The 24839-nt window shown below is 31.5% G+C and overlaps 1 protein-coding gene across 1 annotated transcript; it reads left to right on the top strand.

Annotated features, from left to right (window-relative positions):
* Positions 1–6487: 6487 nt before the first annotated feature.
* Positions 6488–7918, top strand: LOC134727132 (complement C1q-like protein 4). Its single transcript, XM_063591515.1, has 2 exons — positions 6488–6820; positions 7478–7918. The coding sequence occupies exons 1-2, from the start codon at positions 6514–6516 to the stop codon at positions 7900–7902; spliced, it is 732 nt and encodes a 243-aa protein (XP_063447585.1). The 5' UTR covers positions 6488–6513; the 3' UTR covers positions 7903–7918.
* Positions 7919–24839: the final 16921 nt, after the last annotated feature.

Genomic DNA, 24839 nt, shown 5'->3' with positions numbered 1-24839 from the left:
AGCCAAAAACTGCATTTTACCCCTATGTTCTATTTTTAGCCATGGCGGCCATCTTGGTTTGTTGGCCGGGTCAAAAATCACAAATTTTAAACTAGAAACATCAATGATGATTGTGGCCAAGTTTGGTTTAATTTGGTTTAGTAGTTTCAGAGGAGTAGATTTTTGTAAAAGTTAACGACGCCGGACTACGGACGATGGACGCCAAGTGATGAGAAAAGCTCACTTGGCCTTTTAGGCCAGTTGAGCTAAAAAAATATATGTGAGAGTGACGGCCTGAATTCGAAAACCTAATCAATGGTTATCTGTTTTAACATCTATAGTGTTATTTGTTCTTTAATTGCAGTTTTGTAGTATTGAAATTTACATACCGCTTGTCCTGAATTGTGACGCTACAGAGCATGACATATGGAATAGTAAACTGAAGATTACATGTTTACCTCTTACGTTTTATTTTCTATGTTGTTTTATTGTATTGCTGTCCAATTGACATATGTACACCACATTTCAATCTGAAAACTCACCAGAATAACTGCTGTCACTTGATGGCTGTCGGCAACCCTTACTGCCTTTAAACTTTTAACAAAATCCTTCTCTTTTGAAACAAGTTGGCAATTCAGGATAGAATTAAGCCTGAATTATCCTTAGAATATTTTTGTTGACAATGTCTGATGATCCCAGCTACTAACTAACTAAGCCACCATGCATGGATCAAAATGAAAGACAGGTGTCAAATCATGAAGTATTGTCTAATATCTTGGAAATTATAACCCAAAAAAAAATCTAGCACAATAGAAAAGTTTTCCGAATGTCAAGATGTACTCTGTCCATCTGTATCAAAATAGTAGGATGTTTTCTTGAACAAAATATTTCCTTATAAAGATTTTTCTCATATTTTTCAAATGTGGCACCTATCTTGAATATATAATAGATAAAGAAAAGAACAAAATTTAAATAAAAGAGGATCAACTACACAAAATGTACAAATAACTAAAAACGCCTTCAAAGATGAATTTTGACATGTCTTGACGAAAGAGAAAGGCAACACTTATGCATGCTGTTTGTAGCAGAGGTAACAACAATTTGTTTAAGTTTGCGATTAAGTCAGTTTTAAAGGATTCATTAATGGTAGGTCAATGATATTTGGTATGCAGTTGTATTAACATCTGTATATCTAATTTCAATCTTATTCTATATTATTTGACTTCAGCTTCCTTGAAGCAAGGTTTATTGCCTGTAACTTGCTAAGTTTTGTTTGTAAATTAGTGAATGGGTCAATTTTTTAAAACCAATTATTAAATATTTTAGCTATTTTAATGAATAACATAGTAGACCAAGAGAAATGCACATAACCAATAACCTAGACAATTAAGAACTTGAAAGGTCAAACATGACCAAATTGTGAACTAAATGTTTTCTCATAATAGCAGTTATGATTCATTTATGCATTTTTTATCTTGAAAATATACATACCTAGATAACTGATTTTAGTCTTTATATTCACTGACATCACATGTAAACTTACTCCCACCCCTCGTAATTTGTTCATTTACGAATAAAATATGAATTGTTTGGAAGAACCTTTGAATTAAATGCTATTTATATATGGATTTGACACATACCATAGATACCAGGATTAAATTTTGCATGTACGGCAGACAGTCACACGTAAATTTCTTCTTCAAAAAAGACTCATCAGTGACGCATGAATCCGAAAAAGTTAAAAAGGCCAAGTACGAACAAGTTGAAGAGCATTAAGTTTTGTCAAATACAGCTAAGGTAATCTATTTCTGAGGTAGAAAAGCCTTAATATTTCAAAAATTCAAAAATTTTGTAAACAGTTCATTTATAAATATGACCATATCAATGATAATTCATGTCATCACAGAAGTACTGACTACAGGGCTGGTGATAATTAACCTCGGAGATTTAAAACTCCACCAGCAATGGCATCGACCTATAGTGGTTGAAAATAAATAAAATCATCATTGATACCAGGATTTAATTTTGTCATAAACTCATCATAGTCTAGATACCAGGATGGAAAAGCCTCTGAAGCAAATGCTATTTCTATATGGAGTTGACACATACCATATTTGAAAGACTGAGAACACATCAAATTGAATATTAAAAGTTTGAAAACAACGCTATAATTGATTGTCTTCTTATTTTAATAATTGAAGTTTCTGGTCATTGAATATCCGTGTTGTTATCCATTTTTTTGAAGTGTTTGCTTTTAAATTTGCCATTTGATTAGGGACTTTCCGTTTTGAATTTTCCTCGGAGTTCAGTATTTTTGTGATTTTACTTTTTTCCACCATTTAGTGCATATAGTTGAGAAAGAATGTTATAATTTATAAATTGTTGCAATCTAATAACGATTAGATCGAGGAATTTCTGTTTAGAACATCCCACAGTATTGCTTTTTGCAATGTTGTGTTTCTCATTTCCTTATTGTGACCACAGGCACTGGACGTTCTGTCAATAGTATAAATATTGGCAATGGGAAGAAAATAGTGTCCATATATAGAATATAGATCTGTCAATAGTATAAAAATATTGGCAATGGGAAGAAATTGCCAATATTTTTATACTATTGACAGAACGTCTAGTGCCTGTGCCCTAGCCCAGACCTGCTAGTCTGCAGGCAATACTCAGTCACGCTGCTTGAAAATACACATGGTTCATGCAGTTGTAACATTTAACAATTTAAACACAGCCTAAAAACCGTCCCAGAAATAATCTATACAAGTATTATAAATTCGGTCCCCTTCATTTAATATATCTGATAATATAAAGCCCCCATTTAAAAGATTCATTCCAACTTCTAGCACCATGTATAAATTGCCTTATTTTGGACAATTTTGGGTTTCAGGTAACTCTTGAACTTCGGATTTTTTTGAATTGGAGGGCCACTAATCCACATTATTTTCAAAAATATCACATTTTTTTTTAACCTGAAACGGAACGAACGAACGAACACACTGACTGGACAACACAATACTCTTTACTGCGGACCATATATTGAGTATTTTTTACACCCTTTTATTTAGAAAATGAAGTTCTAGTATTAGTACATATACAAAGGTTTAATATTTCAGAAAGCAGTTAGTTTTAATATATATAAAATGATGTTTTATAATAGAGATTCTTCCGGGATGTACCAGTGGTTAATTTTTCATGATTAACTAAAATCATCAATATACGGCAGCCGGTACACTAAAATCAGCTTTCGGTGTCCACTGGAACTATATAATACATATCTATTGGTCGAAGCTTCCGCGATTAAGGGATAGAATTAGCTAATAAGTAATTGATTGATTGATATACATTAACTTGTTTTCATTATTAGGTTTATATATATTATACCAGGCTTAAATGCAAAATAATACCATTGTCAACACAAGTACCGCGTACAGAGTAATCCTTTACAATAATGTACTATCTGAGGAATTTTGGTCCTCAATGCCCTTCAACTTCGTACTTTCTTTGGCCTTTTTTTTTTTTTTTTTTTTTACTTTTTTTGGATTCGAGAATCACTGATGAGTCTTTTGTAGACGAAATGCGCGCCTGGCGTATGTACTAAATTTAGTCCTGGTATCTATGATGAGTTTATCTACAACGCTGTATTAAACAGATGAATCGTCAAATTGTAACATTCGTTCTATTATTGCGCTAACACTGTGGCACAATAATCTATAACTGTCAACAAAATCCTTCTCCTAGTGTATGTGAAAACTTTAGAAGTAATGATTTCAATTTAACCATTGGAAACTGTTTGTTCAAGGACATTAAACTTCTATCAAAGGAACTATGGTAGAAGACATAAGTGATAAGTTCTCGGATACCGTACATGCAATCTGGGAGATATATATATTATAAAAAAAAGTGCAAATTTCGACTAGGTAATATTTTGAAAATGATGACACTGTTTAAAAAATTGTGTCGATCTTTGATAGAATCGTTTCAATGGTGTTACCAATTAAAGCATACATTTAGGAACTAAATATTATCGTTTAACATCAAACAACTGTTACAATTTGTTGTTTAGGTTTGAATTACGACTTATTGGCACTATTCATATAGCTGTGCATTCTATTCAAACATGAATTCTAGAATACATTGTCGTAAAAATATACCAGACTGTCCTAATTATGGTCGTTGTGAATACTAAAAAATACACTTAAACTGAATATATGTGAATGTATCAGATTAAATAATAATAATATACCCAATCCTTCGTACACGACCTAAAAACACTTTCATTTATAATTAAAAATAAAACTGTCGCATTTTTATATAGTAACACCACTGACCCTTCAGTAACTCCAATGACACAAAAGTATCACCATTGACATCACATTTCAAATAAGTACTGAACACAAAGAACACCGAGCAAGAGAAAAACATGAAAAAAATAATTCTTAGGCTAAAATATCTCAAATTATATAACATAACATCAATACCTAAAAATGTCAATAGTGTTACTAAATACTAGTAGTGTCATTGGTGTTATTAGCATGCAACAGTTTGTGAAAACTTTGTATATGTAATACATGCTATTGTTAAAACAATGCTGATTGTCATGATATATACAGTGGTGTTACTAAACTGGTCAATGGTGTTATTTTATCAAAATGGTCTCACCATTTACAGTAACACCACTGATTTAAGGTGTAACTGAAGATTATTTACGAAATAAGTGCTCCATTCCCCTATTCTATATGTTGTTACTGGTGCATGTTTCTATAATCAATATATTATATAATTCAAAGTTCCTGAAATGTTTTCAAAAAATGTAAGGGTACACCATGACTATTTTCAATTATGATATAGCTTTTACTTACTTTTAAGTTTTTTTCACTAAATTTCAACATAAATGTTTGTTTTCTATTGCATAACATGCTTACATTAGGTAAAAATGCTAAGGTAGAAACTATTGCAACTGCTGAAATCTTGAAAAAGATAACTTTTATCCTACCAATTTGTATTTTGGTTACACCATTGACTTTAAAAATGAGACTTTTCCTTTTGGTGATTTATTTTTATATTATAAAACCAACATACACCTCCCAAATCATTAAAAAATGTTTGTATGTGTCAAAATGCAATAAAAAGTAACAAATGGTATAAATAATAGTCATACTTCAGGTCTGAAAGGATTTTTTCTGGAAATACCCCATTACATATGCAAGTGTTATTTTGATAAATTTTGATATATAATCATGTCTTTTGCCTTAAACATACCAAATAACATAGTTTTGCATATTTTTTTGATAATGACCCATATCGTTTGTTGTTTGACTATATAAATACCTCTCGATTATTTCAGAAACGGAAACTTTACGATTGGAAAGCTTAAAAAATCTCTTTTCGAAAAGTTCATTTCACAAGCGATAACTTTCTGCACACTCGCAATAAACAGAACTGATAATTGCCAATGCATTACTGTTTATGTGTTATTAAATAATATTTCAAATCAAAGGTGTCTAATTAACTAACGCATAATCAGCATTCACATTCTAATAACCAGTTAACACAAATATGATTATGTTTTGACTATCGGTTCATGAATTTTAAAAATTATACGTGATATTTAACCCCTACTGCAACAAAAGATACTCTCAAGAGCATATAGAGGTCTCTTGCTTCTCATTGAACAATTCATATTATGTATTTTTATTATTAATCAACTAATATTAATTTAAATCATTGTTTGTTTATGTGTTGTCTTAATTCATACTAATAAGACACTATTTTCTCGGTTTCTGATTTTCCTCATCTGTCTCAGCGAACCAACCATGCAACACAATAAAACTGCTAGAATGATTTCAGGTTTAACATCCCATTCACAAGACAACACGACAATGCAACGATGCAACGATAGCCTTTAACATTTTTTTATTCGTGCATCTTTTGTAAACGAAACAAGCGTCTGGCGCAAATATATTTCAATCCCGGTATCTATGATGAGTTTATTAATTTGATTCTCTTTTGAAGTTGATATATAACGTAATTTGAAAGAAAATACATACCTTTTCTAAATCTATTTACCATGAATAAAAGCAGATTTACTGTTTGTATTAACTAGATAGTAACGAAACGACAAAGATTAAAAGAAATACACCTAAAGGTCAACATACAGTCTTCAACTGGCAGGTATCTTTACAATATGCGAAGCTCCAAAGCGGACCAATTTTGAACTTTGTCAATACATGTACCATAAAGATCTGCATTAAAAAAAAATATCTTTAAATGACAAAAACAAACACAAAAAAAAATAATATTTGTTATATTTAAGACAACAACTGACGAAGTTCCTAACTTAGGACAGGCATGTTGTTTTCTTACTAATCGTAAAGTTTGGAAAATACTAAAGTAAACACACTCTCTTATCACTTAAAATACGAATGATGACGTTAAAATTATTTAAACACATTTCTTCAACACTCTCGCTAAATTTGGTGTCCGAAGACTGTTAAATATTATACATAAACAACGAAATCAATCAGTTCAATGATTTTTACACGAAAAAGTGTAGCAACAGTTTTATATTTACTGTTGAGTTTCATCAATGGAATTTCAACTAATAATCAAGAAAAGAACGAGAAGTTCGAGAGCTTGGATAAGTTAGAATTCCAGGCAAAGAATGAACAATTTAACGTTCAAAAAGAAATATTACAATTGCAGGATTTGAAGTATGAAACGCAGCAACAGTTGAGGGAGATAAAAAGTGCAAATATATTTCTGACCAACAGAGTGGATAACCAAGAAGAAAGGATACATATACTGGAATCTATATTGCAACAGTTCAAGGGAATAGGTTGGTACACCTACATCGTTAGTTTGCATATATCATTGAAATTTTTAAAAAGCTATGGAAGAACAAATGAACTTGTACGTTTAAATGTATCTTGTTGCAAAGAGATGACTGTAAATAGAGTTTACCATGTAAATGTCTAGTTGGCAGATTGACAGCTATTTCTTGATGAATACTTTTTAAAACAGTTGAACAAATTCGGTCGTAAATAACCGAATCGGTTTTATGGATCAGCACGAACGTAAATTGATTGCAATTGTTCGGAAGACGAAACGAAATAATTTTAAGAAACTAATGTTCAAACTCCTTCGAGCAAAGTGGACACAAAAATAGATTGTTATTATACGATAACTTTTAGTAATATAACTCCCTCAGTATTTGCACACCGTTGGTTTTTCGTTTTTAGCATTATAACACACAATGAAGGTAAATCTATAAAAGTTCGAAAAACTGACCAATATGTAAGTGTCAATTATATTTTACATGTTCGCAAATACCGGTATGAGGATATAGAAAGACATCCATGTCCACTCAATCTGCATAAAACACCGAATGTATCTTATATTACCTGTATTTAATCTGAATTTAAATGATACATAACTGTTATCTACAACCATTTATGAAATATACATGTACATTCTTATCCGTTTCAAATTCCAGGGTCGAATGGAGCGACACCAGCTTTTTATGCATACATGACAAAAGATGAAAGTAATCCAGGAGTTGGACACACACTGATATACGACAATGTAATTGTCAATTTTGGTAACTCATACAATCATTCAAGTGGAAGATTCACAGCTCCAACCCCAGGACTATATATTTTTTCGTATTCAACAATTCCGTCTAGCAATTCAGATATTCCTACTGAAATTGTGAAGAATCAAGAAGTCATTGGCGCAACATATTCGAATAATAAATATCACTATACTTCAACCTCCTCTTCGACTGTTGTCGTTAGCATGACTGCAGGTGATGTATGCTTTGTCCGAACAAGCAAATTCAATACTCCTAGTGGGAGTGTCTATAGCCGAAATGATGGACGAACATCGTTTTCTGGATGGCTTCAGTTTTATGTAGAATAAAGAAGGCAAAGATTTTGATTTGCAGTATTACTTGGGAACCTATTAAGGTTTATGTACCCTTCTGTAGTCATTTTAGTACGAATTTTTCAAACCTCAATTGTATCAAAACTACAGATATAATGAATAAAAGAGATAGGCCATTTAGTGCATATTCTAAGGGGAAACTTGACGCAAAGCATTATTTTTTACTGTTTCGTTGCATTTGATAGAAAAAGAGGACTTTGTGGCAAATAAATCAAGATTTTTATAGAAAATCCACAGCCTTTAATACAGAGATTTTTGTTATAAAATTTGAAACATAAGTTACTCACATGATTTTCTATGATGTGCTAGTGTTTATTTTTTACAAAAAGTTCTAAGCAACCTGTAAATTCCCAAACACCTCGTGCTGTGTAAAAGTGTACTTGATTTTGGCCATATTTATATTTGTTTTAACCAATGACTACATTTATAAAGTTGTTTTAAGGAAATCAATGCTAGCGCTGCATGCAATAATCCTATTACTACTAGTCATCAAATTGCCAAATATGAGAGAACAAGGATAAAGGCTGTGGATTTTCTATAAAAATCTTGATTTATTTGCCACAAAGTCTTCTTTTTCTATTAAATGCAATGAAACAGTAAAAAAAAATGCTTTGCATCAAGTTTCCCCTTGGAATATGTACAAAATGGCCTATCTCTATTATTCATGATATCTGTAGTTTTGATACAATTGAAGTTTGAAAAGTTCGTACAAAAATGGCTACAGAAGGGTACATAAACACAAAATAGCCTCTTTATTATTACCATAGTCATACGCGACAGCGGTATTTCAGCTCTTTCAATCACTGTGCATTATTCCTAATTCAATTAGATTAAAATTTGGACGATTTTTGTTCAGTTGCATTCCACAAAATAAAGTTGTGGAAATCAATGTTCAAGATACATACAAAATATCGGTAGTCACGGATTTCTTTTTTTACATTCTACACATTGTGGGTTTTGCTCTTTGCCGAAAGCTATACGATGACCTTTAGTTGCTTACGTCTACGTCTTGATGCATTTTGGGTCTCAATTGATATTAGAAAGCCTGTAGACAGCTTTGAGATTAAACTGAAGAAGTTTTGCAGTAACTTCAGATTCGGGGAGCGATACTTTTCACGGTAATATGTGGACGTTTTCCTACTCACCTTTCTCAGGCATACATTTTAACTCTTGTAGGGCATCACTTTATTTGCAAAGAAGGTTAGGATGTTTTTGTCAAGTCAATCCGTACGGAACTTCAAGACCATTGACTAAGACCATGACCCAATTCAAACATAACCTGGAATAGGGTAACCATCCTTTTCTTGTTGATAAGAAAGACTGTCGATTATTTATAGCACTATATCCAGTGAAGAGGGCAATAATGTGGAAACTGAGGAGTAAATTTCTTTTCTTTAGGTGCTGTTTGATCTTTATTAAATGACAAAGGAGAGGAGTTCGATGAACTAAAATATATCATTCAATTGGTGGACCCAGTCTTTGTGTTTACACAACTTCCTTTTATGGGCACATTTTCCAACCTCACATGGGATGATGCACTTATCTTAAAGCCTCTTAATGAGACTCTGTTTTTTATATTAGTAAAAGGATAAGTTATCCAGTCTCCCTTTTTGAACATTTCAAGATGAAGCTAGTTAATAAAGGCAACATTAGTATACCGCTGTTCAAAACTCGTAAATCCATGGACATAACAAATAAAAATCAGGGTGATACTGGGGACACCTGATAAAATCGGTGTTGTTGTGTCTTGACAACAACCGATTGACACATTTTTATCCTGGGCGGCGTGTCATCCAGTAAATATTTTTTGTTCTACTAGTTTTCATGCTGTTAGGCTACCGGACTAGTAGAATCCTTGGGGACAGATTGTCCACCAGCAGATATTCCGGTCCGGTGGTGATAAATAAAGACAACAGTAGTATACTGCTGTTCAAAACTCGTAAATCAATGGACAAAAAACAAAATCGGGGGGATCTTTGGGACACCTGATAAAATCGGTGTTGTTGTGTCCTTGACAAGAACCGATTGTCACCATTTAATCCTGGACGGCGTGTCATCCAGTATAATATTTTTTGTTCTACTAGTTTTCAATCGTCACATCAACCCAAGAGATCAGTTGGTAATGAAAAAAAAGATAAAGTCGTTAAGAGGAAGAAGTCTAGTAAATGATGTTCTTCCTCTTCTTTAGTACTATATTGCGGAGCGGAGAAGTAGCGTTTGCCAACTGCTTGTCCTCAAATGCCAGTGGGTGGCAGACTGACTCACTTTCTAGATCAGTCAAATCTGATCACTTCCGACAAGTGGGTTCTATCAGCCACTGCAGATGTGTTGGTCAGTTGAAGAAGACAAAAATGATAACTTTAAACAAGATACCATACGGCTCTTTCAGGCCAGTTATGGTTTAAGAGGAATTAAAAACCAGATGCTCCGCAGGGCGTAGCTTTATACGACCGCAGAGGTTGAACCCTGAACGGTTGGGGCAAGTATGGACACAACATTCAAGCTGGATCTCGCTCTAAATTTGGATTGTGATTAAATAGTTGACACAGCATAGGTTTCTGACACAGAATGAATGTATTCAAATGAACTTAAAATTTTTGTTTTCTCTTAGAGCAATTCACTATGCTGTTGAATATTAATCCTCTCAAAAAAATGTTTGAAGAAATTTTCTTTTTATTTATGAAATTTCAAATGAGAAAAATTGATCCTAATTTTTTATTCAAATCCCCCTTTCCCTTATTCCAAAACTGATTTCAATTAAAATATTCTAATGGAGTTTGCAACAATTACTACTCATTTAAATACATCATAAAATATTAAGATGTAAAAAAACTGCTTGTTATCACTGAATGGTAAAGATTATTTAAATTTATCAGTTGGCAGTAAAAAGTGAATATACATTGTATATTGTATATAACAAAGATTTAAGTTGATTCTGGACAAAGAAAGATAACTCCAATTAAAAAAAATTCTTGCAGATATTTCTTGCTTACTATACTGGACAAAGAAAGATAACTTTTAATTAAAAAAAAAATTGCTATTTCACAATATTGTGAAATTAGATATTTCTTGCCATTGCACAATACTGTGCAATTGAAAAGACTTGCTATTGCACAATACTTAATATAATAATTTTAGATCCTGATTTGGACCAACTTGAAAACTGGGCCCATAATCAAAAATCTAAGTACATGTTTAGATTCAGCATATCAAAGAGGCCCAAGAATTTAATTTTTGTTAAAATCAAACTTAGTTTAATTTTGGACCCTTTGCACTTTAATTTAGACCAATTTTAAAACTGGACCAAAAATTAAGAATCTACATACACAGTTAAATTTGGCATATCAAAGAACCCCAATTATTCAATTTTTGATGAAATCAAACAATGTTTAATTTTGGACCTCGATTTGGGCCAACTTGAAAACTGGGCCAATAATCAAAAATCTAAGTACATTTTTAGATTCAGCATATCAAAGAACCCCAAGGTGTCAATTTTTGTTAAAATCAAACTAAGTTTAATTTTGGACCCTTTGGACCTTAATGTAGACCAATTTGAAAACGGGACCAAAAATTAAGAATCTACATACACAGTTAGATTCGGCATATTAAAGAACCCCAATTATTCAATTTTGATGAAATCAAACAAAGTTTAATTTTGGACCCTTTGGGCCCCTTTTTCCTTAACTGTTGGGACCAAAACTCCCAAAATCAATACCAACCTTCCTTTTATAGTCATAAACCTTGTGTTTAAATTTCATAGATTTCTATTTACTTATAGTAACGCTATGGTGCGAAAACCAAGAAAAATGCTTATTTGGGTCCCTTTTTGGCCCCTAATTCCTAAACTGTTGGGACCGAAACTCCCAAAAACAATACCAACCTTCCTTTTATGGTCATAAACATTATGTTTAAATTTCATTGATTTCTATTTACTTTAACTAAAGTTATTGTGCGAAAACCAAGAATAATGCTCATTTGGGCCCTTTTTTGGCCCCTAATTCCTAAACTGTTGAAACCAAAACTCCCAAAATCAATCCCAACCTTTCTTTTGTGGTCATAAACCTTGTGTCAAAATTTCATAGATTTCTATTAACTTAAACTAAAGTTATAGTGCGAAAACCAAGAAAATGCTTATTTGGGCCCTTTTTGGCCCCTAATTCCTAAAATGTTGGGACCAAAACTCCCAAAATCAATACCAGCCTTCCTTTTATGGTCATAAACCTAGTGTTAAAATTTCATAGATTTCTATTCACTTTTACTAAAGTTAGAGTGCGAAAACTAAAAGTATTCGGACGACGACGACGACGACGACGACGACGATGACGACGACGACGCCAACGTGATAGCAATATACGACGAAATTTTTTTCAAAATTTGCGGTCGTATAAAAAGTTAATGACAACCTACAACAGAATCTAAGGGATACCAACAGCTTGTATTGTCGTAATGAAGCTTTGAGCAATTACAGTATTAACACATGCTTTACATCCCAGCTCCTTTGTTCTACCAGGGGTGATCTGAGGCGAATAATCCATACCAGACCACCCCAGCTTGAGATTTTATGATTTTCATGCTTTCTTTTGTGTTGTATCATTTTGGCGGGAATGCCTAATCCACAATAAAACTTAGAATTATCTATTGAAAAATGCTCACTTACAAAAAAAATTCATTGTCTATGCTGGGATTTGAACTCAAGCCCTTTAACAAATAAAGTCACGACACATTACCCTACACTAGGACCACTGGATACCAACTTTCAGTAATTTATTGGAAGGAAATATTTTCATAATTGGGTCAATAAAATTAACGGTACCAATTTTCTTGCACCAGATGCGCATTTCGACAATTCATGTCTCTTCAGTGATGCTCGTGGCCAAAATATTTGAAATCCAAAGCTTATATAAATGATGAAGAGCTATAATCCAAAAGGTCCAAAAAGTATAGCCAAATCCGTGAAAGGAATCAGAGCTTTGCATGAGGGAGATACATTCCTTTATTTATAATAATTTCTAATATTTCGTAACAGCAAATTTTAATAACACAAAAAATCCGTATTTTCATGCCAGTACCAAAGTACTGGCTACTGGGCTGGTGATACCCTCGGGGACTAATAGTCCACCAGCAGAGGCATCGACCCAGTGGTAGTAATAAAATTAACGGTACCAATTTTCAGTTGGCAGATCTTTGTTCAGTGGGATTTTAACCCTTTCATATTTATGATTTCTAAGGGGAAGGAAAAAAATATTCAGATCAAAAATGAAAACAGGAGTTGCACAATAGCATTATATGGTTAAGAACATTAGATTTGGAGAAAGACTTAATAAATTGCAATAAGGGGTTTTGAAAGAGTTGCAGATTTAAAATGAGTACTACATGTATCAAATAAAGTTTTTGGATAGTCCATGCTTTGGTAAAATGAACATAAAACTTGTTTGTTTATAGTCATGAGTCTTAACTATCCAGTGATGATCATTCCAGGTTAATATTACAATCCAAAAAAAGAAAACTAGAGGTGCACTAACCCTGCACAAAAGTACATATATGAGAGGGATTCATTAAATCATGTTTATGGGTATCAGAGAAACTGATACAAATGTGTATTTTAGTGCATAAAGGATGAAGTCCATGTCCTAGCAATGATAACAGCAAAAATCAAACAGGTAAAAAATTAATTAGGAAGTGCAAAAGAACATAATGTGAGTTAGATTCTGTGAACGTTTTACAAGTTCTGTCAAACTGTTCATGATCAGTTTTACAAACATGGAACAGAAGGCATAGGGTTCCTTAACAAACTACAAACAAATGAAATGAAAATAGTGTTTATTTATTATCACAGAATATTGCTGCACCATGGTTACTTTTTATGTACATATTACAATTCATGCGCTTAGTTATAGTTATCAACAATGATAACTCATGTACATATATCTGTATGACATTTAATGTATTGAGTCAGAGCTTTTAATTATTAAAGATAAATCTATAAACACACATTTCTACATGTGTATTAGAATTCATGCGCTGAGTCATTGTTATCATGAAATGATAACTCTATATACATACATATGTATAACAATGCTGAATCAAAGCTTCAATATATGATTGTTCTATGTACATAAAATAATTCACATGTAAAGTCACATCTATGAATAACATCATTCCATACATTTTTTAAGCCATATAATCTATAAATGATCAATTTATGTACTTAACATTCATAACTATCCACGTTTATATTACAGTTTTTGTGTCATATTATAAATACAAGATAATTTTTTTGAGAATTTTTCAAGCAGCAAATTTGAACAAGATAAGTATTTTGTTTAAATATCTAGTATGATGTAATAAAAATGTCACATGAATGATTTCACCATTATAAGGGCCGTTCCAAAAATAAATTTATTGGGGTTAGAGGGAACTTATTGTTTTACCTTTTCATGCATTAAGTTTAAATGAATATTCATATCTTGTTCAGGCTATCTTTCTAAAATAACCAGCACTCATCAAATTTAAACAGAAGTGCCTTTTGATCCTAACCCCTCCAAATACAAATCAATTCTGGAACAGCTCTAAGTAAAACATGACTTTTCTGTGTTCCTCATAACACAGTTACACTAATAAATTATCTGTACAAAGCATTAATGGTTTACTTAACATACTTCTCTCTTAAAATTTGAATATACAAACTTGTCAAATAAATACATTCATTAACTCAACAACATATACATGTATCCCAACATTAAAAAAAAACAACATTACAACTGTGTATTCCGTTTCATTCCATTAACAAATAGCAAGGAATTAATTTAGTTACTTCATATTTATTTATTATGGTTTTAACTCAAATTAGTAGCAGAAGAGTCTAGGATCAATAACTAAAACCATAACAATTTTAATTATGAATCAATGATTAACCACTTGTACCCATAGCACTATCAATTAAGACTGAGAGAACAATTGATTACACTCATAACACTATCAATTAAGACTGAGAGAACAATTGATTACACTCATAGCACTATCAATTAAGACTGAGAGAACAATTGATTACACTCATAACACTATCAATAAAGACTGAGAGAACAATTGATTACACTCATTACACTATCAATAAAGACTGAGAGAACAATTGATTACACTCATAACACTATCAATTAAGACTGAGAGAACAATTGATTACACTCATTACACTATCAATAAAGACTGAGAGAACAATTGATTACACCCATAACACTATCAATTAAGACTGAGAGAACAATTGATTACACCCATTTCACTATCAATTAAGACTGAGAGAACAATTGATTACACCCATTACACTATCAATTAAGACCGAGAGAACAATTGATTACACTCATTACACTATCAAAAAAGACTGAGAGAACAATTGATTAAACCCATTACACTATCAATTAAGACTGAGAGAACAATTGATTACGCTCATTACACTATCAATAAAGACTGAGAGAACAATTGATTACACCCATTACACTATCAATAAAGACTGAGAGAACAATTGATTACACTCATAACACTATCAATTAAGACTGAGAGAACAATTGATTACACTCATTACACTATCAATTAAGACTGAGAGAGCAATTGATTACACTCATAACACTATCAATTAAGACTGAGAGAACAATTGATTACACTCATAACACTATCAATTAAGACTGAGAGAACAATTGATTACACTCATTACACTATCAATAAAGACTGAGAGAACAATTTATTACACCCATTACACTATCAATAAAGACTGAGAGAACAATTGATTACACTCATAACACTATCAATTAAGACTGAGAGAACAATTGATTACACTCATAACACTATCAATAAAGACTGAGAGAACAATTGATTACACTCATAACACTATCAATTAAGACTGAGAGAACAATTGATTACACTCATTACACTATCAATTAAGACTGAGAGAGCAATTGATTACACTCATAACACTATCAATTCATTACACTATCAATAAAGACTGAGAGAACAATTGATTACACCCATTACACTATCAATAAAGACTGAGAGAACAATTGATTACACCCATTACACTATCAATAAAGACTGAGAGAACAATTGATTACACTCATAACACTATCAATTAAGACTGAGAGAACAATTGATTACACTCATTACACTATCAATTAAGACTATCGTAGGTGGGGCATTACACATCTATTTTTTTTAAAGGAAACTTAAGTATCAACATGGAATCAAATCCCCCAATTTTCAATTACAGTGACCTTGAACTAAATGTTATTTACACCAGTTAGAACATCACAAGATACTGATAATTACTACATTTTCTTATCTTTTCTTAATTTTTTTTTAATAAATCTAACCAAAAATCAATTTATACTTACTGTGTGAATGAAAAAAGTTTTAAAATTCTTTGCCTCAGGTCGCAGATCTTCTGACCTACAATTATATAAATAGATGTAAATAATCTATCACATAATGCTTTCTGGAATATTTTATACTAGATAGATTTCCATAAAAATATCAGTTAACAGATACATTCAATTCTTTTTATATAGAATACTGCCCAATCTCCGTTTAAACATGTTTAAAGGATAATGTGCTTCAGACTCTGTTCAAACTGGAGGGTACAAATCCTTTACATGGAAGTAAATGAATAAATTACCTCGAGTCATTCAAGCATCAGATGCAAGGCATTATAAAAAAAGTGTAGCAAATAATTGATATATTTCAAAATAGAAACCTACATTATAGACCAGAGTGAAAAACAAATTAAATTGTTGTAGTATGAGCTGTATTTAAGAATAAACTTAAAGAGAAAAAAATTCTTGATATATTTCAAACTAGAAACCTAAATTATAGACCGCAGTGAAAAGGGAATTATAGACCTAAGTGAAAAACAAATTAAATTGTTTTGGTATGAGCTGTATTTAAGAATTAACTTGAAGAGAAAAAAAATACAAATACATTACATTCATATTAGGTCATAGAAAATACTAACCATGGAATTTGTCCCTTTAAAGCTTTATTAGTCGGATCAACATACTAGTAATATAATTGTGGTCCCTCCGTTAATAAAAGCATACGTATCCTTGCAAATAAACCATGGAAAATAAAAAGGTAAGACATAGAAATATTATTTTACGTCACATGTACTGAACTGTGATTCAAGGTGTAGTGATTTACGCATCGGACTACTAACACAACGAGTCCTTTAGTAGGAATCAGAAGTTACACATTTAAACCTTGTGTTAAACAAATGATTTTTGTCGAGCCTTCGACTTTAGTCGAAAAAGCGAGACTAAGCGATCCTACTTTCCGTCGTCGTCGGTGTCGTCGTCGTCGGCGGCGTCCACAAATATTCACTCTGTGGTTAAAGTTTTTGAAATTTTAATAACTTTCTTAAACAATACTAGATTTCTACCAAACTTGGACAGAAGCTTGTTTATGATGATGAGATAGTATCCAGAAGTAAATTTTGTGAAAATAAAATTCTATTTTTTCCGTATTTTACTTATAAATGGACTTATTTTTTTCTGCGGGAAAACATAACATTCACTTTGTGGTTAAAGTTTTTAAAATTTCAATAACTTTCTTAAACTATCCTGGATCTGTACCAAACTTGGACAGAAGCTTGTTTATGATCATGAGATAGTATCCAGAAGTAATTTTTTTGAAAATAAAATTCCATGTATTTTACTTATAAATGGACTTCACTCTGTGGTTAAAGTTTTTAAAATTTTAATAACTTTCTAAAACAATCCTTAATTTGTACCAAACTTGGACAGAAGCTTGTTTATTATCATTAGATAGTATCCAGAAGTAAATTTTGTAAAACGATAAATCCATTTTTTCATTTTTTCTGTATTTTACTTTAAATGGACTTAGTTTTTCTGCAAGGAAACAACACATTCACTCTGTGATTTTTCTGCCAGGAAACAACACATTCACTCTGTGGTTAAATTTTTAAAAATTTTGATTAATTTCTTATACTATACCAGACTTGGACAGAAGCTTGTTTATGATCAAAAGCTAGTATCTGGAAGGTGTGTATATTTTGTACCTGTGTATCTGTATTTTACTTATAAATGGACTTAGTTTTTCTTCCAGTTAACATTACATTTATATTGTTAAAGTTTTAAAACATTTATTAGATTCATCCTGGATTTTTTCCAAACTTGGACAGAAACTTCTTACAATCAAAAGATAGTATCAAGCGGAATATTTTTATTGATTTTTTCCCTCATTTTTGTTGAGCCTGCAATTTACAGCAAAATAACATGTAGGCAAGACACTGGGTTCCGCGGAACCCTTGCTATTTTTTATATTAGATTTTTACATGCAACATAATTTATCAATACAATCTTTTCAGGTATATTCATTATGTAAAGAAATTGTGTTTTATGCTGTTTTACACTGGCAGTTGATTTACATTTTTAATTCAATAAACTATCAAGCCTTAAGAAAATACATTCCATTGAGAGCAGGTTATTTTATTTGAAATGTATTATTGTTTCCGATCTACATTACCTTTCTTTTATCCACAAGACCCTGTTTCAGAATAAGGTTGTCTTCCACAAATTTGTGATATTCATTATTTTTCTTTTGTTCCTCTTATCTTTTGTTTCTTTCATCTTTAGTTATACTTCTATAAAAGTAAGTACAGCAATATTAATTTGAGAATAAAAAAGAATCTTGAAAGTACAATGATACAAAAAAAGCAAAGCATTAAGTAAAGATTTTTTTTAACTATGGTATCATATTATCTTTACCTTTGCCAGGGTCTATCCCATTGTCATTGGGAACTTGATAAAGATTGAATGCAAATTACGAGTTCTGTGTTGTCTACAGTTTTTTCTCAAGTACTACAGAGTAAATCTTTATCATAGATTGACTGATTTACATTTTTCCATTACACTGTTAGATGACCTCATGTAGAAACCTTGAAATTAAACATACTTAATCCCCGCCTGATGAAGACAAACTTTATCTTATTTGGGAGAGCAAGGTCAAAAATATAATTAACTCACTTGTTGTACAAAAATGGGGTGTTAACATAATGCAAACCCTGCATTTCAAATAATTTGTTGTTCATTATGCATATGATTGATGACAATGATTATTAATAAAAACTAAAAATTCAACATAATCTCAGATTATTTCTCAAAATCATTGGAAAATCAAGAGCTTTAGGAAAACTCAATGTAAAAGGTCTAATTGGATTCAGCAAGTTTGTATTTTTAATTCCATCAAAAAAGTTTACTTACAAATTATCACTAACATTATTGGTTATAAGTTTTACAATTCTTTTATCATCAAAACCAGGCTGAAATAAAGAATGGACTTTTTTAATCAAGAGCATAGCTGACAATGTTTTGGCTATCATAAATCAAACAATTTGCATTTATTACATTAATATAATCTGTTACCAAGTGTGCATTTATTTGTGAGGATCTCAAACAGTCCATAGGTCTATGACTATGAATTATTTCATGTCTACATTTTCTTTGTAAAATTTTGATAGCAAAGTTGAAAAGTTCTTTCACAATTATACCATTAAAGTATTTTTCAAATCAAATAAAAGACACTCATTTATTTCTCTATACATAAGTACATGATATACAAGCACTCTCTGATTCAATTAACATACATTTCAAATTAATGTTTGAAAAAACTGATTGCAAGGCTCACACATCTTCAAAAACAATTCGGATAGGTTACTTCAGCTTTTGACGTCGAACTATAAGGTGACAGACAAAAAGAATATTGAACTTAATATAGGCATACTAACCTGACTCCACAGTTCATCTAGATTGTCTTTTGTAGCTGGTAAATATGGAAGTAGTTCTCGTGGTTTTTGTTCAGATAAATGTTCACAATCTATTCCTTCAAAGGAGGGATGAGATTTAAGCGGTTCCATTCCACCTAATTCTTCACAACCAACTCGTCGTAAAGGTTCTATAACCATTAAATTACAAAACAAACATTATTAATAAATTTTAGCAGGTATTGACAGCATAATTTTTTGTATGTACCCTCTTCTTACCAACTTCGTTTTATCATATGATGCTGACTTTAAACAAAAAGATTGAAAAGAAAATTTTATCCTTTAACTTCATGTTCTGCTACACTAATGATGTCCATACTCCTACTAAATAGTTTGGTGACTATGTTGAACGCATTTACCCCATCGAACTGATATTAAGGATGCAACAGAAACAGTTACATATGTCTCGCATCTTGACTTAAATCTAGAAATTGACGATGTTTACATGCCGTATTTAAACAGAACTTTACCTAAAAGAGATGATTTCCTCCTCCTAAATGTCAATTTTTCATTTCTATGTAGCAACATTCCAACAGCGCCTGCATGTTTAGTATATATATCTCAGTTGAAATGATACGCACAGTATTTATAATCAAAACCTTGCATTTCTATATTTCTATAATGAATCCCTTGATAGACAATTGCTGCTTACAACGCAGCTATGGAAAAAAGAGTTCCAAGTGGTGAAGTTCTTCGAAAGAAAAAATTACGAACATCATCACGAGTTAGTTGACTGTTTTTGAATATCTGTTTCACAAACCCGTCCTACTCTAATGCGACCTATTACATAATAGACTTAATGATCACCGGGTTACGACAGGTATTATGGGTAGCATATCTGATTTCCCTTCCGGAACACCTGAGATCAACCTATTTATGAAGGAGATTCGTGTTGATTAGACTTTTAGTTTTCTATGTTATGTATTGTGTACTGGTGTTAATATTTCCCTCATTGGTTTCTTTTGCATTGCCATTGTTAGCATGTTTTAACTTGCAAATACATTCAAACGTCATATCTGCAATGTCACAAAGAATTGAGTAGGCAAATGCCTATAATTTACAAGAACATGTCTCTTCACAAATGTCACTTAAAATGCGTCAGATAAATTTTCCTTTTACGTCAGACATGCAAGAAATACACTTTTACAATTATCAGTCTCTCTAAGATATAATGTAAAAATAAAATTATCAAAAACAACAACAGGACCCCCTCTCTTTTATACAGGAGAGATAAATAAAGGCAACAGTAGTATACCGCTGTTCAAAACTCATAAATCCATGGACAAAAAACAAAATCGAAGATAAAGGGCTTGGGAGGAGATCATACATATTATGCACAGGAAATTCCATGAGAAGGAGGTATTCTATAGAACCCAAAGGAAGATGGACAACTTATGCATACGTGATAAACATAACGTTTAATATCTTCACTGGCAATATTTTATAGCAAACACAAATCTATTACAAAAGCACTAGGAAAACGATATTTGCAAGAGTTGTGATTGTTTTAACTGCCTTTTACAAACTTCATTTAAATTGCGACAGTCTAATTTTCCATTTACGTAACCTATGCTAAATATGATCTTTGGTTATCGGTTATTAGTATTTCTATTAATTTTTATATTTTCCTTCTTGAACAATTTAAAAAGAATTTAGGTTTATTTGATCATGAATTCATTATACCCAAGAATTATTTAATTGATTATCTAAATCTTATTTCCTTGAAAAAAATCCATGCACTCTTCTGCTTCGTGCATGCTTATATATATATCTAAATAACATCGAACGCTATATTATTCAAATACTTCACCTGATAAGGATTGTTAGTACAAACTGTACGAAGGCGGCGATGAGAACCTTAAGGCATGTCTGCCCTGAATTTGTTTCTTTAACGGAGACCAACTTTAAACGTTTTTACATTGAAAGTTTATATAACATATTTAAAGCATATTAAATCAATTTCATAGTTTCTTGGATATGCAGTGCTCTTTAAAGTTATGGCAAATTCAAAGTGTTGCATAATAGGAAGACTTTAACCAAAATTTACTAAGCCGCTTAAGAATTCTTAAGGTAAATTATGTAAGTACTTCGGATTGTATTTTGGATTTGGTTTAGAATATCATTCCAATTCTTCTTTTTATTATTATTGCTCAAATGATTCCGAAATCTACCAAAAATGCAGTTTTGAGTCATCTTGATTATTCATTTAAGACTGCCAAGTTAAATATAAAAAATACAATAGAATATTGCAAAATAAACATGCCCAGTCGACCCAGTATACTGACAAAAGATGAATGGTGTGCGCAATCTGATGCTACGGTTCCGCAGCTAGAGTAAGATTTGCTACAGTATCATTTTTAGTAATCAACACTTCGCCATTATTTGTCTTGTCACAGTTTTTCTTTTCAATTCTAATATGACGTCCTTATTACGCTTTGTAAACAAAGCCGTGTTCTTATGAGCACAAACAATATGTTTGACTCATGCGAACGAACTTACTGTGTATATTAACGATATTTGCATCATTATCCTTTAAAATATATACTTTTAAGCATCTAGCATAAACTTTTATCATATATTTTTATAAAACAACATATATTTACCCTGCTCATAGTTTTTAAACTTATCAAATATGAAATGAAATACACAGACTCCTCGGGGAGCAACGGGAAAAGCCAAACATTTTTACGGTATTTTCATACGCTTCAAGCTATAAAAATACTGTATTTGTCCTATTAGAATCGAAATAATTCCTTTGTGTCAGCTCTATGCTCATTTTAACATGGGTAGGCATTATATTTGATCACATTTTACACCTCGCTAACGCTCAGTGTAAAATATCGACAAATATAATGCCTACCCATGTTAAAATGAGCATAGAGCATGACACGAAGGAATTATTTCTTAATTAAACCTGATAACTAATTTGACAATACTATTGAGGCCTAAAAGCTAGTAGATACATTGGTCTTAAAAAAAATGGGTTTTAAGTACGGATTCAAATGACGCAATATGAATGAATCTATAATTTTACAAGTAAATAAATCAATGGAATTCATTTTCATAAGTGATATAATGGGGACATAATTTACAAAAAAAAGGTTCGATGGTACAATAATTTTACAACTCCCGTAAAAAACAACCAAATTAAGAATTAAGATACATATTATGAGATGTCGTATGATGCTTGAAAATAGTCCACAAAAATCGACCAAAATTAAGCCATTGCAAAAAAAAGTTAAACGAAAAACTACAGAATTGCAATATTATTATGCTTTTTGGTTATAGCTACTTTTCATATTTTTAATCCTTTATCGGGAATCTTTAGACTTACGGTTTGTTTTGCTGAAAGTTGCACTAACGAACATGTGTATCAGCCAAACTTCAGAATATTGTACAACGTTTCCACGCACATTCTGCATGACACAAAAAATGTAAAATCACAAAAATGCTGAACTCCGAGGAAAATTCGAAACGAAAAGTGTGTAATCCAATGTCAAAATCAAAAGATAAAACACACAACAACTGTCATATTCCTGACTTGGTCGTGTGCCGTATACGTTGCAGGAAATGCTTGCCCTTCCTGATTTCACTCCCGGTTTTTAGTGGAGTTCTTGTTATTTTTTAATTATTATTTATAACAGTTGATGTAAATGTCTTTGGTTTTGTGAGTCTTTGTTTACTCCTTGGTTTTGATTGTTGTTGTCTTGGAACAGTCATTTTCTTATGTAGAAAATGGTGGATACAAGACATTCAAGCTTTAAATCACATTTCTTATCAAGTGTCACTTAATCACCTTGTCTTGCATTATACTACAGTTATTCTATTTAATTTTTTTTGCATTCACGAAAAAGTTACGAACATTAGTCAGTTATTGCATTAATACTACTTTTTAGTTATAAAGCAACAATAAGCACAAAATGTTTTTGTTTATTCATATATTGTGTAAGGAGAACTCCTGAAATGGTTAGAAAATACACATATTAACACCATTATAAACACAGTTCCTTTTCAATATATTAGTCATGGTTCGAAAATACATAAAATAACACCATTAAAAACTCAATTACAATTTCAAAATTCTCATGGCGTACTGTCGTAAATTCATGGGAGTTTTTCGTTGTTATTCTTTGATTTACATATTGCAATGTATAATTATATCAATTATTCAAAATTATTTTTATGTGTTAATTTGTACTGTATTCCTGTATCGTAATGTTTACGCAATTAAAGTTATATTTATAGCATTGTCATCAAAGCGGGAGGTTTTGCTAGCTATAAAATCAGCTTCAACCCATAATTTGTTCTAAAAATGCCTTTTTTTATTTTTTACCTAGACTTGATTATGATATTTATTATCAAAAAGTGCATTCCTATGTTTCTTGGCGTTTGTTATTGTTGCATTTCATTGTTTCTGTTGTTCAGGTGTTTTCCTTTTAAGGTAGCAATAAACAGTTAGGAAAAAAACTTAAAATTGACAATCCTAATTTTCACAACCATCTTTCCTTGCATTCTAGAAATAAGAGATCTACCTTCTCCTGAAACAATAGACATTTGGCTATTTATCTTAGGTATTTTTGACAAACAGCTCTTCAACGGTTTCGGTACTTATACATCTTCGGATTTCAAATGTTTGGCTTTGAGCGTTCCTGATGAAGTTAAATCCAGAAAGGCGCTTCGGACGCAAGAAATTAATAACGTGTTGTTTTCAATATTTTTTATCAATGAAGAGGTTAAAAAAACTCGTATGAATTTCTGCTCATTTTTCATAAAATTGAATTGAAAAGTTTGAGGGTCAAATCTTTGTTGAAAAACACTACAATAACTAAAAAAAATGATATCTGAAAAATTCACCATGCCAATTGCGAAAGTATACTGTGTATTGCAGTTTAATATAGTTGATGTGTTTTTGTTTGTGACTCGGATTTGTTTTCGTTTTATCGATTTATGACTTTGAACTGTTGCCTTTATTTCCTATATATAAGATGATTTGGAATTAGCCGCAACTTTCCATCGAAGTAATTACTTAGTTTTATGACCAAACAACTGAAACTTTCGCATACTTTAAAAAGACTTTTGATTTTTCTACGCT

The sequence above is a fragment of the Mytilus trossulus genome, chromosome 7, assembly GCF_036588685.1.
Source record: "Mytilus trossulus isolate FHL-02 chromosome 7, PNRI_Mtr1.1.1.hap1, whole genome shotgun sequence".
Taxonomy (NCBI): domain Eukaryota; kingdom Metazoa; phylum Mollusca; class Bivalvia; order Mytilida; family Mytilidae; genus Mytilus; species Mytilus trossulus.
This window is presented reverse-complemented; position numbering and strand designations above follow the sequence as displayed.